This window comes from Podarcis liolepis (genome assembly GCF_965112155.1).
Source record: "Podarcis liolepis genome assembly, chromosome: 3".
Taxonomy (NCBI): Eukaryota; Metazoa; Chordata; class Lepidosauria; order Squamata; family Lacertidae; genus Podarcis; species Podarcis liolepis.
The window spans coordinates 65,403,572-65,419,699 of record NC_139557.1 but is presented as its reverse complement, the minus strand read 5'-3'; the positions used below and the strand labels follow the sequence as shown (position 1 = coordinate 65,419,699).

Genomic DNA, 16,128 nt, shown 5'->3' with positions numbered 1-16,128 from the left:
CTGACTGTTCAAAACAGCTGGGGGACAGGATCCAGTAAAGGAGGCTGGCAAAGAACTAGCCTGGGGAAAATGTTCATTTGTTTTAATCAGCAAGCATTCATAATGGAAACCCGGAGTCAAAGAGGAAGAAACTAGGAAAGGCGAAGTTATGCACACAGTACAATTGCATAAAATTAAAATGTGTTTATGCAACAGATAGTTTCTTACAACACCAGTTGTTCCCAATTAATAGAACAACAGAAAAGCAGGCCAGGAAAAGCCAACAAAGCTGTCATGAAATATATATATATATATTTTACTTTCTGGCAAATAAATCTCTTGTAAGTGTGTTTAGGATTGCAGACTTCATGAACTAAAAGCAGTGTACCATAGTATGCATTTTGTTCCTGTTAATGTCCTCTAAAAACAGACTGAATTTATTATGTATTTTGAAAGTATAATATGCAATGTGAGCGAGTATCTGAATCCCCACCCTGGTTCTGTGTTTGATATGCACAGTTGTACTGCTATAAAACAAGGATGGGAATCTGGATAGGTAGCAACTCCCATCATCCTTGACCACTGGCTGAAGCTGATGGGAATTGTGTCTCAGACATCTGAAGGGCCACATCCCCCCATCCCTGATATGCACAGAACATATTCGTAAGGCTAGTAAAACTTAAAACAGAAAACAGTGGTCGAGGTAACATAATCATACCTGATCAGGAGCCTTCTGGGCAAAACATTTTGCAACTGTCAGGACAATCCGAAAATTGTTTCTTATATATCATGTTTCTACAGCGGTGTTACACCAGTAACAGCAATATACACATAAACAGACGTTATCGCTTGTAAAACTTCCCAATCTCTTGTCGTGGACAATTCACCAGCTATAATAATGTTCTCCAACTGTCAGGATTTATTTATTTATTTATTTATTTATTTATTTATTTATTTTAAATGGTACTACTGTGGTGTTCCCTAGACCACACACAATTCACTAAAAGTTATTTGGAGAACAATGAATATTCACCAGGGGAATCACATATTCAACAAAGAAGCTGGGTTTAAAAACTGACCTGACTTTGAGTGTACGTTTTTTCTTGGTTCTTCGGGGCCTTCGATTGGTTGATCAGCGAGGAACACTCGTGCTTGGTCTACAGCATTCAAAATGGCTTGCTCTTTATCCTTCAACTCACGCCTTAGTGCCTTTCCAAAAGAAAAACATTGGAGTCAGTTTTGATCTAAGGCTGCAGTCAATGTACAGTACTGCAACTCTCCATTTTCATCTCTTTGACCTAACTTGGAGCTATGGCTAGAGGTTTTATTACAATCAAGCGGTATATAAATTTTCTTAAATAAAATAAATGGTTTGTTGCATTTAGAATCTCTGTGAAATAACATTTATCCACCATGGATCCAGTCTTGTCATCATTTATCATCATTGGGTGGGGGGGGGGAGCTGCTGCTTTTCAATGCACACCTGCAGAGTTCTGCTTAATTAGAAAGCTCTGATCCCCAAACCTTGCCTTTTGTTTCATGGTTGGGGGAGGGGAAAATGTGATTTTCATTCCCCCCCTCCTCCTTTTTTGGGGTGTGTGTGTTCCTTTTCAATGTGCCCTCTACAGTTTTCTATATTCAGAAGCCACAAATGGAAAACACGGTCAGTATTTCAGATATGCGAGCAGCGAGCGTTTATTAATGTGCATTCATTAATACACAAGGTTTGAGGCAGGGCTGTAAACAGACAGGTCAGAAAGAAATGAAAATGCAGGCAATGATTCTGTAATTAAGTTATAACACTACTGTGTTAGCAACAGCTGTTTTGAAAATTAACATAGTTAATTAGGTAATTATCACTGTGTTGTGTTTTTCTTAATTTCATGTCTGACAGTAAGAACAATTCGACAGTGGAGCAGATTCCCACAAGAGGTGGTGGACTCTCCTTTCTTGGTGGCTTCTAAGCAGAGGTTGTATGGTTATCTGTCATGTATGATCTTCTTCTTCTTTGGCGATCACTTGTTGCCGAATAAGATTGTCTTCCATGAACCTGGTCTTAACACTGAGTCCGTAAGTGACTGTGGAGGCCAATTCTAGATTCCACAGTGGGGACACAGGTTTTCGGGTGGGAACTGATCAAAGTGAGGGTTTTCTAAACGTGCCTCTTAGCATGTTTTGTCCTGAGTTCGAGCGTCTTCAAAGTCCATGACACCTTTGGTAAAGGATGTTCTTCAATTGGGGTGCTTGTAGACCAGTGTTTCCCAATTGTCAGTGTTTATACTACATTTTTTTTTTTTTTAGATTTGCCTTGAGAGAGTCTTTAAACCTCTTTCATTGTCCACCGGTATTTTGCTTTCCATTCTTGAGTTGGGAATAGAGTAGTTGGTTTGGAAGACAATAATCAGGCATCCGAACAACATGACCAGTCTAATGGAGTTGATGTTGAAGAATCATTGCTTCAACACTGGTGATCTTTGCTTCTTCCAGTACACTGGCATTAGTCTTCCCAAGTGATATGTATAATTTTTTGGAGCTGCCAACAAGGGCCAACATTGATGCCACAATCCAGCATCGCCTGAGCTCTGCGAATGCAACTTTATCCCAATTGAAATGCAGAGCGTTTGAGGACCGGGACATTCACAGGGAAACCAAAATGCTTGTTTACAAAGCTTTTTTACTACCAACCTTACTATATGCTTGTGAAACATGGACCACTTATAAACGCCATCTCCTCGAAAGATTCCATTAATGTATGATCTAGCTTGCAAGGGTTTGGGCTAGATAACCTTCATGGTGCCTTCCACCTCTATAATTCTAGGATGTTATGATTTCCCTATGACTTACAAGTCCTCCCCACAAGGCTGTGTGTATATAAAGCAGGATAACACTGTATGCATCTGATAAAACAGACCAAAGTCCACAAAAGCATATGCCATAATAATTCATTAGTCTTTAAGGCACCACAAGACTCACAGTACCTTGCTCCTTTTACTAAACCGGAGTAAGTTGAAAAGTATGCAGTGCAGCATTAACTAGAATGCAGTAATATTCCACAAAGAAAAATACATCTTTAATATGTATGAAAATACATCTGATTTAAGCATCCTCTAACATGCCACTTTTATCATATTCAGAAGACAGTACTTGAATGAAAATCAAGACTTTAAAGGAAGATAAAAATAGAGCACAAAAATTCAAGAGCATGAAGAGGGTTGTAATAGTAATTTTTTATTATTTCATTAAAAATTTGATAACGCGCTTCAGAAGTACATCTTATTTTCCATAAGGGCAAATTGTAAGAGATAGAACTTTATGAGCAGGGACCTATCACATATTTATTTAAAAGTTATATATGAATATATATGTGCAGCATGGCCTCAAGCCCTCCTTAGTAGCTTGCCATGTCCTTTGATCTCTGGTTCAATGTTGCCAGGGCCAAGTAATCCCTGTGGGGAACTGTCCCCAGATCTAGACTGGGAGATGAATTCTCCTGCTCAGTTTAGGCAGGGACGTATTTTGGGTTCCCTCAATTACTCATTTTTCCGATCTTTAATTCAGTTTCCCATATTTCTGCATTAGCTTAGGGTTTTTTTAAGTCCTCATGAACACTTCTCAATGTTTAATCACAGACTTTTAATACACACATTTTTGTATGCAATCTTGCCTGATATATACATCTTTGCAAACAATTTCCCTAATGTAATGCATTTTTAATGATTTTTTTTTACTAAAGTGGGCATTATAATGCACATTTGTCCCTAATATCTGCAGTTCTGACACATCTCTAGGATGGACAACTGCATCACAACATTTGAAGAAGTGAGGTTTTTGAAAGAAAACTGTTTCAGTTCCTCTATTGGTTCTATTGTCGGGACGCGGGTGGCGCTGTGGGTAAAAGCCTCAGCGCCTAGGGCTTGCCGATCGAAAGGTCAGCGGTTTGAATCCCCGTGGCGGGGTGCACTTCCATTGCTCGGTCCCAGTGCCTGCCAACCTAGCAGTTCGAAAGCACCCCCGGGTGCAAGTAGATAAATAGGGACCGCTTACTGGCAGGAAGGTAAACGGCGTTTCCGTGTGCTGCGCTGGCTCACCAGATGCGGCTTTGTCACGCTGGCCACGTGACCCGGAAGTGTCTCCAGACAGCGCTGGCCCCCGGCCTCTTGAGTGAGATGGGCGCACAACCCTAGAGTCTGTCAAGACTGGCCCGTACGGGCAGGGGTACCTTTCCCTTTCCCTTTATTGTTTCAGGAGGTGCAAATTAGGCAAGTTTACATAAAACAGGTCTCAATTTCTTCCCATCCCTAGCTCAGTGTCTGTTAGAGCAGCTGCTGGACTGGATGTTTCACATGTAATAAGCAGAAAATTCTGCCCTCTTCATCATACTGCATTTTTCTTCTCACTGGGTAAAGAGCAACCCCAGTTCTAGAACAGTAGCTCTCCATTGCCACATGACTTACTGCTTCCTGGAAGCAGTTTGCAACATGGAACAGAGGCCTATTTAGACAAAAATCCGAAATCCCACTAGGAATGTCTATTGTTGAACAGTCAAATCCTAACATTTGACATTGTATTCCATTGCCCTTTTTTCTTCTAAATGTCAGAAAATGCCTGGTGAACAGTAGTATCTATTCTGTTGAATAAAAGGCATTCTTACCAGTTAGAAACACTTTGTTTTGTGAAATAAATGCATGCAATTATTTTACTTTATTTCTTTGCCCTGTAAGCTGTGGTACAAACTAAAATCAGGGAACAGAACTATAAACATTTATCCACAATTGTCTGCTGTCTACTTTGGTCTGTTCTGTTCTCTTCCTAAACTGAAAACAGAAAAAACATCACTTGCTTATTTTAACTGGAAAGATCATTAACGATACAGAGGTTCCCCATTCCTTCACTATACCAAGAAAACCCATGAAGGTGTTGCCTTCTCTCTAGAATATGTTGGTGGAAATGTGGAATATCTTTTCCCCAAAGCTATTATTTCCTCAAAATGAGCTCCAACAAAATTCACTCTAGGACTGGGCTTGCATAATCTTTATGATGAACGCCTGTAGTATAGACTTACCTTTTAAGTCAGAAATCACATTGCAACAACTCCCCCCCCAAAAAAAAATACATCCCCAAAAATGTATTGCACAGCACTATCAACCCAAAAAACATCACATGTATTTTAAAAGAACTATCTCATTTTTAGCTTTATCAAACAATTTACACAGGCTTCTGCTGAACAGGTACGTCTGCTAAAGTTTTTTGATAGAGGAAGGTGAGGCCATTTTCAATTAGAAAACATGAGGATTTCTTAAAAACAGAACACATCATCTAAATCACTTTTATTAGGCACCAGTGAAGTAAAGGCACTTTTTATTTGAGCCTGAATCTGTTGGGTCTTTCACAGGTTTATGTCCCAATACCATCCACTGGTATTGAATTACCCTCTAATTATACTGAGACAGGTGTTGGAGAAATTTGTTTCTTTTATAGTTATGGGTGGAAATGGAAAGCTCTTGAGGTTGAAGCGACTGAGGAAAAACAGTTTTTATATGGCTTACAAGAAATCAAGAGACTTTGTTGCAATACAGATTCTGTGTTGTAACAAAAGAAACTTTATCAAGGCATTATATCAACTTGTGAAGAGGAATCTGCCCTTTTCCTGGGGCAGATCATAAAATCACATTGCAACTTTCCACAGGGCCTGCAAGACAGAGCTGTTCCGCCTGGCCTTCGGCTTAGACTCACTCTGACCCCTTATATGGGATTTGGTATATAAATTTTGCCTTGGCTTTTTTGCTGGCCCATGTAGGACTAGCATGGATAGCTGGCTCGGGTGAATATCTGATGTTTCCTCCCTTTATGGTCTTGATTTATGGGCTACTACTAAAACAAGGCTGAATTTTAAGCTGTATTTTAAGCCGTATTTTAATTAACTGTTTGTTTGTCGTTGTTTTTTCTATTACGTAATTTATATTTGGTGTTAGCCGCCCTCAGCCTGGCCCTGGCTGGGGAGGGTGGACTTTAAATAAAATGTTGTTGCTGTTATAAAACAAAGGTGAATTTCAGCAACTGATCCACTTCAAAATAGTCTCATGTATGAGCTCATGTATGTTGTGAGGATAAAAACTATGCACACAAATTTAAAACTTTGTCCCATGCATCCTCTGAGTGTTGCATTTCAAACCCATTTTACTTTATTTATAAAATGCTGATTTTATTAAATACTAGTTGGGCTACAGAAGACATCAGAAGCCTTTTGGGAGCAATAGAAACTTTGAGAAAGTGCTGTGGGCTCCAATCACAAAATGGCTACCAGGTACGCATGGCATGACAAAAAAATTATAGGGAGAATAAGGTCATTGCTGTTACCTCCTGGGCAATCTTATACTTCATGTAGGAAGTCAGCTATGGCCTGCTTGTCCAGATTCTGGAGATCACACAATACTGATTACACACACACAAAACCCCCCCACAATGCTGCTGCTGTTTAGTAACAGGAAGTATTGACCAGTATCAGGGAAAACATACAAGATAACCACATCATGCTCACTCCCTCTTTTGCACAATGAGACCAAAGACACATGCATCTCTCTCACACACACTTTTACACTTCCACAGCCACACACCCTCTTTCTCTGCCCAAATGTATCTGTCCCCCCCCTCTCTCGCAAACCACCCATACAGACCACCCACCACTTTCTCTTGTGCTCTCTCTGTCTCTCTCTCTCACACACACAAACATATCCCCTTCTCCTCTTACAGACTTCACATGTATAAGCTCTCTCCCCTCCCTCTCTCATACACCCAGTGCTTTTTTCTGGCGGGGGGGGGGGGAGACACAGCGATACGCATACCCCTAAACATTTTGTGAATCTTTGTGCTTTTGTCCATTTGCTGTATTTATTTTTCCCAATTTGAACTATAAAATGGTGATTTTCTTGCGTCAAAATGAGAGTACAGTGGTACCTCGGGTTACATACACTTCAGGTTACAGACTCCGCTAACCCAGAAATAGCACCTCAGGTTAAGAACTTTGCTTCAGGGTGAGAACAGAAATCGTGCTCCGGCGGCGAGGCGGCAGCGGGAGGCCCCATTAGCTAAAGTGGTGCTTCAGGTTAAGAACAGTTTCAGGTTAAGAACGGACCTCTGGAATGAATTAAGTACTTAACCTGAGGTACCACAGTACCCCTAAACACTTTTTCAGAAAAAAAGCACTGCATAGACCACATAAGCATTTCTGCCACTCACTCTGCTCAACTGCATCTACAGTGGTGCCTCGCAAGACAAAATTAATTCGTTCCGCGAGTTTTGCCGTCTAGCGAATTTTTCGTCTTGCGAAGCATGGTTTTAACGGTTTTCGTCTTGCGAAGCAAGCCCATAGGGAAATTCGTCTTGCGAGGCAAATCGAAAACGGAAAAACCTTTCGTCTAGCGAGTTTTTTGTCTTGCGAGGCATTCGTCTTGCGAGGTACCACTGTATATCAAACACACACACACAGAGAGAGAGAGAGAGTGGGAGAGAGAAGCCTCTACAGGTGACGGAAGTTCCTGTCATCTTTCTTTAAAAATCAGAAACAATAAAGAAACAATTCAAAAAATGCACTAGGGTCACCTACCTAGTGCCTACAAGCAACCTCCGGGATACAGCTTTATGAATCAATGCATTGCAAGTAACAAAAGAATAGAGTCGTTTCCTAGTCAGAAGCTTATTTCCATTTTAAGAAAAGAAAAGACAACCCCTGTTGAGTATATTATAGGTTCACGGCAAAGTCCTCAGAAGTGCTAGGAGATATCTTAATTCTTTAAAAAGAAGAAAAAAGAATGTGGAATATTTGTATTAGTGACTGAACACAAATCGGTTCTGGAGGAAGGGTTGTTTTTTAAAAAAAATACATCTAAACAGTAAAATTAATGCACATTTATATTTGATTAAAAGGGTTAAGACTAAGATCAACTCCTGAGAGAAAAATAACTTGATTAAAGCAGAGCTTTAACCAGTGCAACTTCACACAAATGTGACAGGATTCAACTAAGGCCAGGAATGCAGAAAAACATTGCTTAATTGAGAAAAGATTACAAAAGCCTGAAGAATAATTATTTTAATTAAAGTCTGCCAGTACCATTTTACATAACTATATGAATTTGTGGTTACAAATTTAGACTTTGGTTTCCCAGAGCAATTACTGGTTCAGCTCAAGGAAGGCTAAAAATATATATACACCAAAGGTTATGGAATACACAAAAAATACGGGAACGCAGTCTTGTAAACCATTCAGAGGTCTTTAGTTCTACTAAGTAGTAGATACATTTTGTTAAATAAAAGAAGTAAATAAGAACAGACACCAGTGATAGCTATTTGTCATTTTATGTTGTGAAACACCCTGCGATCTATGGATGAAGGGTGGTATACAAATTTAATATAAATAAATTTTAAAAGAAACATTATTTCAGTGCTTTAAGAATATCCATAAGTAACACTGAATATTGTTTAAGAATACTTTTTTCCAGGGTCGGGGGGAACAAGGGCAAAATAGGGGTTGAACTATTCTGCCTTCTCTTTGTCACTAATTAACATGCCAGCATCCTGACTGAGCAGATGGCCTGTCATTTCCTTCCTTCTCTTTCAAACATTCCTGAAAAACACATTTTTACAGCTCTGAGCATCCCTAACTAGCCTCAGCTAATTCTCAGCTTTAGCTTTCCTGTCATTGTGCCTATAAGTCTGGCCCACACATCTACAGTGGTGTCTCGCAAGACGAAAAGAATCCGTTCTGTGATTCTCTTCGTCTAGCGGTTTTTTCGTCTTGCGAAGCAAGCCCATTGAAGGATTAGCGGATTAGCGCTATTAGCGGCTTTTAGTGGCTTATCTGCTGATCGGATCAGCTGATAAGCAGCTTAGCGGCTTAAAAAGGGGGGGAGGGGAAAAAACCAGCAGGAACTCACAAGACATTGTCGTCTTGCGAAGCAAGCCCATAGGAAATTCGTTTTGCGAAGCACCTCCAAAACGGAAAACTCTTTCGTCTAGCGAGTTTTCCGTCTTGTGAGGCATTCGTCTTGCGGGGCACCACTGTATGTGCATTCTGTCCATCCTTCCATTTCTTCTTCATTTTCAGCAAAGGACTAAGCATTTTCAGATGTCTCTCAGATTTATCTCTTGGAATTATTTTGGAGATTATCTTGGAGATTGCACTTTTAGCAATTCCTTCCTCAGGAACTTTCATCCATGTTGGGTTCTTTTTTTTCTGTTAGTTTGGCCAGTGAATTTGGCATGGAGACTTAACGCTTGAAGTGTGTTGTAAAATTGTCACAGCAGGCAACCTAAGGCCTCCAAGCCAGTTGCATTCCAAACATATGAGTTATCCCACTTCATCTTAGTTATGCTTAACACTTAAACTTTTTCATGAATTCAGATAACTCAGAAATAGGAGATATGTGCTACCATAGTTCAGAATACTCTAAAAACAGAAATACATTTGCGTATTGATAGGGTTTACTTTTGTAGTTTTGTAACACATTTCCTGGACAATTTGCTACATGTTAAAAAGCCCCTCTCAAAAATAATATTTGTTTCTGCAATTGCTTGCATTCACTTATCACATGGGACTTCAAAGTTTCAACTATGATCCCAAAATTTTACATTTGTCAATAGTCTCATGGAAAACAATTTGGTGAATGTATTTTGAGGTACATATTCTTTTGCCCTTAACCATACCATATAGCGTCACTGAATCCAGAGTCAAAACTAATTAATTAAGTTGTTGTTTCAGACTGTGAAGTATGCAATTAGTACCAGCTAAGCTAATGATATGAAAATCAGCATTAAATGCGCCTTGCAAGCAGATCTCACAATATGCTCACCACAGAAAGTTGTAGCAAAATCTGTTTTGCGTATATATGCATAAAAACCAAAGTAAACTGTTGTCAACAGGATTCCTGAAATTGGCGTGTGGAGTGCAACATAATAGGAAAACACAAAAGTTCATAACAGGAATAAACAAAATATAATACAGAGGATAAAACTGTCAGATTCCATCCCTGCAGTGGCGAAGCTGCAAGCTCCGCTACCGGGGGCAGAGAGCAGGCGGGGGCATGGCTGGTGCCCCCGGGGTGCGTGGCACGTGTCCGGGGGGGGGGGGGTGCCGCAATGGCACCCTACCGAAATAGTGGTGCGGAGGGTGGTCTGCCCCCTCCGCACCCCCATTCCTCCGCCAGTGCATCCCTGTCCGTTCTGAACAGAACAGTATTGACAATTACAAGCAAGATGCTTTTTGCTTGATGTTTCAGTACACGACAGATTCTTTAGTGACCATGAAATCCCAGAAGGCTGGCGAGCGATGGATCTTGGGTGTTTTTATAGAAAGAAGAAGAAATCAACACTAAACACTGCTTTAACGCGTCTCCTGAGTAGTCCTTACGAGGTTAAGGCTCTGCTAGATTTATACACTCACAGTAGGCTCTACCATCTGTTGTTTAATCTCTGTGTCATTTTATTTCTGAGTCTTTATCAGACACTATCTTTTTAAAAGTAGCATCTAGTTTCTCTTACTAAAACCCTGAGAAAACCATTACTAATAAAAAAAAGAAAAATGCATTGCAAATTTACGTATAGTTAATTTGCCATATTTCCAGTCTTTTAATTCTAGTTATTTTAGAAGTGGGTGGGATGTTTTTAATGTATTTATTTTTTCCCTTGGTTTTAATGTATCTATGTGGGTTTTTTGTTGGTTGGTTGGTTGGTTGTAAATCATTTTGGGTTGCCAAAATTTGGATCGGGCAAGATAAACTGACTAACATATTTAACAAATGATCATCATCCCGATTCTGATATGCTGGTTGAATAAACCAGATACTCCTGTCTGCCACAGCCAACATGGTCAGGGATGATGGGAGTTGTATTTCAACAATCTGGAGGGAAGAGGCTCTGAATCATGGACACATATGAAAAGCCTTTCAGATTTTTCCCCTGGAACACTTCTAAGATAGTGAGGATGTCATTTCTCTAGAAGCTTATAGATTATCTTAAATGTACCACACTGATTTTGGCAACCCAAAATGATTTACAATCAAAAACCCCACATAGATACATTAAAATCAAGTGGTGGAAAAATACATCAAAAACATCCCACCCACTTCTAAAAGGCCACTTATAGTTAAAGGCAATCCACTAACAGGTAGAAATGGCCCATTATTGTGTTGCCACCCTCCAGATCTCTCATGGAGGGGCCACATGAAGAAGGGCCTCAGATGATGATCACAGGTGGTTCATATGGGGAGAGGAAGACCTTGGAAGTACTGCAGCCCTGAGCCATTGAAGCTTTATCAGTCAAAACCAGCACTTTGAATTGGGCCGGAAACGAAGTGGATCAATATGTGGAACTATTAATGCCCTCCTCCCCTTCCCTATTAAAAACAAAGTAAAGCTGTAATTTGTCTTCTAAAAACTAAGAAATATTTTAAAGATATGATTAAATCAAATTGAAAATGTCTCAGCAATTGAAGGAAAGTATTTGGTACATACATGCTAAGAGGAAAAAAAGTTATTCCTTAGCCCTTTCTTCAGAAACGTTCAACACAATATTTATAGCGCAATTTCCAGTGGGATAGTTATGTTAGCCTGTTGCGGGAAAATCAACCGAGTCTAGTGGCACATTAAAGGCTAACACACTTACTGTGGCATAAACTTTCACTGACTAGAGACCACATGAAGCATAATCCTCAGCTGCCAGGGTATATGATATACACATGAGTGCAAAGCAAGGGGTGGGACCTGTGGCCCTCCAGATATTGTGGACTCCAGTTCCCATTAGCCCCCACCAACATTGTCAGTGGTCAGGGACAATAGGAGCTGTAATCCAGCACCATCTAGAGGGTCACAGGTTCCGCAGGAAGAAGAATATAGAAGTTGAGAATGAAATGGCATGGGAATGAAAAATTGCTGTCCGTGACAATTCATTTAAGATTGTGAATGTATGTAAAATTACTGTGACCCTTCATAACACCAGTAATTGGTGATAACACAATCATTTAGCAACAGTGAGTAAACTAACATTTGTAGTGGAATTAAATTTGAATAATTTGTAGATACGCAGGATATACCATATTTTTCGCACTATAAGACACACTTTTTCCCTCCTAAAAAGTAAGGGGAAATGTGTGTGCGTCTTATGGGGTGAATGCAGGCTGAACAGCTATTGCTGAAGCCAGAACAGCAGGAGGGATTGCTGCGCAATCTTGCTGTTCTGGCTTCAGCGAAAGCAACGTGAAGTCTCTTCAGCGCAGCAGGAGGAACACTCCCACTGCGCTGAAGAGGCTTTGTGCGGCTATCCCTGAAGCCAGAACAACAAGAGGGATTGCTCTTCAATTCAGAATATTTTTTTCTTATTTTCCTCCTCTAAAAACTATGTGCATCTTATGGTCGGGTGCGTCTTATAGAGCAAAAAATACGGTAATCACATACAGCTTGTGGCATACAGCTTATACACAGGCTCTGTCAAGAAGACCTAATCAATGTGTGGAGTTTAGGGGTGGGATCACACTTCTCCCTCTTCACATAGAATGGTACTAGTCCTACTTAGAGCAGACCCATTAAAGCTAATGACAATGACTAACTAGGTTCATGAATTTTAATGGTCTACGTTGAGTAGGGTTTAGGCGAATAAGAGCCCCTATCAATCCTGTTGTACCCAGTTTTTCAAACAAGGCTTATCTACAGTAGATAAGCACAGAGAAAACGAGTGATATGTAGAAATTGTTAACCAATCTTGATTGTGTGAGATTTAAACATTTTGCCCGACCCCCTTTTTTTTTACTCTGACAGTATACTGATCTGCATATTGTAGAGTTGTACAAACAGAAAGAGATTGTCATGGGGCATCACAGAGTACAGATCTCCCTTCCACCATTAGCACTGAATCTGCACATGACAACACATCCAACTGTTGCCTGCAGTGGGAGCCTCCCACAGGAAAATCCAGACTGACTGCATTCGTTTTGAGGGCAGCACTGGCTGGCACTACCCACAAGCTCTGTGTAGAGCTCTACACACATGAAGGTTTAGGGCTGGGCCAGCAGATGCAATCTCTCCCATCCTTCCATGTTCTGACCAAATACTTGGACGAGATGGTGAGAAAAGGGCATGGTGGAGAACCACCTCTAGATGCTTTGAATTCCAAGTCCCAGCCAGCATGGCCAGTGGGCAGGGATTATGGGAGCTTTAGTCAACATCAGGAGGGTTACAGGTTTCCCAACCTCTGGCGGAGAGTTTCAGCCTTATTCTCCATGCATATTAACTCCATGGTGCTTGTCAAAGCAGCTAAGGAACATTTTATGAAAATATAGCTCTAAATTATCAGGTGCTTTTGCTATACCATCTTCTAATCTTCACAACTTGCAACATTGTTTTATATGGAATTTTTCTAGCAGCAGTTTGTTAGAATAAAAGCAACGGAAAAGGCCAAACAGTCAAAAGCATCAGCAATTGGTTGCTATGTTTGATAGCCATTTTTTGCTTTCTTTTTATCCGGAAGGCATATAAGTAGATCAATGTATACAAATTAGCTTAGTGTGGATTTGAAGAAAGGTCTCTATTTGTGCTAGTACTCAGTAATTAACATTAACTGTTGCTTTCAGCACAACACAATGGTTTTCAATTGACAATATATGGGAAAGCATTTAATAATAGCAACGGATACGATAATGGCTCAATTGCATTGAATGAATGCAAATTAGATGACTGCTTAGAAAACTAACTTCCATTAAGTGAGTTGAGAACCAGCAGATCTGACTATACAGGTGTATGTTTCCCAAAGAACTATAGGGAGGAATTCAACATAGTGCTAAAGAGATCACTCTGACAGTGCAAGTGGAAGACAAACCAGTTATTCCCCCCAAAATGGAAGATGGTCTGCAGAAGGGAAGAGTACACAAGGCACTGCAACCCTGCCTCCCACAATGAACCGCCTATCAAGAAATGCATTGCTGAACTGTATTGGTGATTGTTTTATAATTATACTGGATTTTAGTTTATGGTTTTGTTTTCAATGTCAGGTTTTCAATGCTGCTAGCCACCCTGGGAAAGGGAAGAATACAGGTAATAAAACAATAATTTGTTCCACAGCTGCCCTCCCTTCTCTTTCCCTCAGTGTCTGTGATTTCGCTCATTCAGCATGTTTCATTTTTCTCCTCACCTTACATAATTAAACCCATCCCTGTTCAATCCCTTTACATACCCTGCTTATACTGTAATTTCCATTTTCTTTCCCCCACCTGCCCCGCTTTAGGCTTTTACAGCATTTAATTATTATCCTCTGGGCCTTGGCTCTCAGTCTCACAGTTTTCCTTCTCAAATAAAGCGGCTTTCCTCCATGCTTAAAAACAATCCCAGTCATTTCATTCTGTCCTAGCAGCTTAGCCACAAGTACCTAACCTAGCACTTCAACACGTTTCCTCAACCCACATTCTGAGATCTCACTCTCTCACCAACCTCCCTCTATGCTCTATAAATCAACCAAATGCTTGCATTCTTGGCATCTTCCCCACCACCGCCTCCCTCTGCAGAAAAGATGCAGATAAATCATTTTGAAGAAGGAATAGAATAAAAAATATGGACCCCTTTCTGAAATCCATTCTTTTAGATTTTTTTTGCTCAAGTGATTCTGCAAGAGCTGCATCTTTGCAAAAATATGCAACTAGTAAAATGTTTTTTCTCCCTCCCCACGCTTTACGTTTCTTTAGAAAGGGGAGCCTTCTAGCATACAATAGGGGCTACATCAATACTTCATTCCCAGCAAAGAAGTAAGCAATTTTGATTCTACGGCTCTAGGAATAAATTTTCAGTCTCTGAGCCTGTGCATTCTCTGGACAGCTGAGTCAGAATAAGAATATTGCCAAGCTGACACCTCCTGTGAATCCTGCAGCTACAACTGCTGTCTATCTCTTGGCTTACACCAGGAATTTAGGTTCCTATGATTCAAAGAAAACCTGCAAGTTTCTAGCCCTGGTGGCTGAGAAGATAGAATTAGGTGTGAGTGGGAAATTCCTCCTGGAATCTCAGAACTCAGGGGATCGGTTTGAGTAAGATGTCTAGTGTTTGGGGATGGAGGCTTCACTGGCCTGCATAGTTAATTGCTCCTTCTCAAATCTGTCACTCCCAGATTATTCAATACAGTTAAAATGTAGGTCGATTGTACAAAATAAGAAAAAAGTATGCAAATGTTCTTAATTTGCATAAATTACAAAGGAAAAAGAACTCAGTGTTTCTTAGTGTATAAATCAGATTGGCTTGATGCAGGGTTTTGTTTGTTTGTTTTGAGCTTGAATTTCACAAGGCCCTGGCGTTAAGGAAGAGCTTTTAAAGAGAAGAAATCAATCAAACTCTAGAATGGTGTTCTGACAGGAAGAACCATGATGGCGGAAATACAGGGCTGATACCTTATATGGAACTCTTGGGGGTTTTTTCGTTGAATGCAGGTGCTATTGCATGAGGGGGAGGCTTTCTTGCCAATCTCATTTAGAGATTGAACCACCCCTTTCCCATGGGGAAAGTGGGAAATGTACAATGACAGGGTCAGTTAAATCTCTATGATAGTTAGAACCACCCTCCCCAGCAGTCCTCCATTAGAACGAAGAAAATAACAAAGCATGCTGTCCAGTCAATGCTGCCTGACTACAAAGCTGCTGGAGGCAAAGGGAAAATGGCAGCCTGTTCTCTGGCCCAGCAGTTCCCAGACTTCTCCGCGCCCTATTGGACCACTTGAAAAATGTTGAGGATCTTGATGGACCACTTAATTTTTCTGCCTGTTGTGGCAATTTTAATGCATTACAATTTATACTGCATGGTTTTTAATTGTGCTTTACTGACACACCACGGACCACTTGACTGAAGCTCATGGATCAGTTTGGAAACCTATGCTCTAGCTAGATTATTTGGGGGGGGGGGTGGAATCAGTGTCAGCACAGGGAAATTACTCATCATGAAAAATGGAATAAGCTTTTAGAGAACTAAATCTCCTCTGGAGATGCCTAGCCTGACCCTTTTAAATTCCTCATTGTGTTCTGCATTTTTTCTGATTCTGGGAGCCATCTTCCACATTTTATGAGTCAGAGGTTAAGTAGTATGGCAAATTGCTTCATGCTGTCTGTTAATGTTATGGATAGGTAAGAA

General features: G+C 40.4%; 1 protein-coding gene across 5 annotated transcripts in view; it reads right to left on the bottom strand.

The window, feature by feature from the left end:
• UTRN (utrophin) overlaps nt 1-16,128 on the bottom strand; it is a gene marked incomplete at its 3' end in the record, with an annotated part of 327,257 nt that overhangs the window by 79,582 nt on the left and 231,547 nt on the right. For all 5 annotated transcript variants that reach the window (XM_083496211.1, XM_083496214.1, XM_083496212.1 and 2 more), the window contains one exon: nt 1,059-1,188. In XM_083496211.1, coding sequence (XP_083352337.1) covers nt 1,059-1,188 — 130 coding nt within the window. The remainder of the gene's footprint in view (nt 1-1,058; nt 1,189-16,128) is intronic.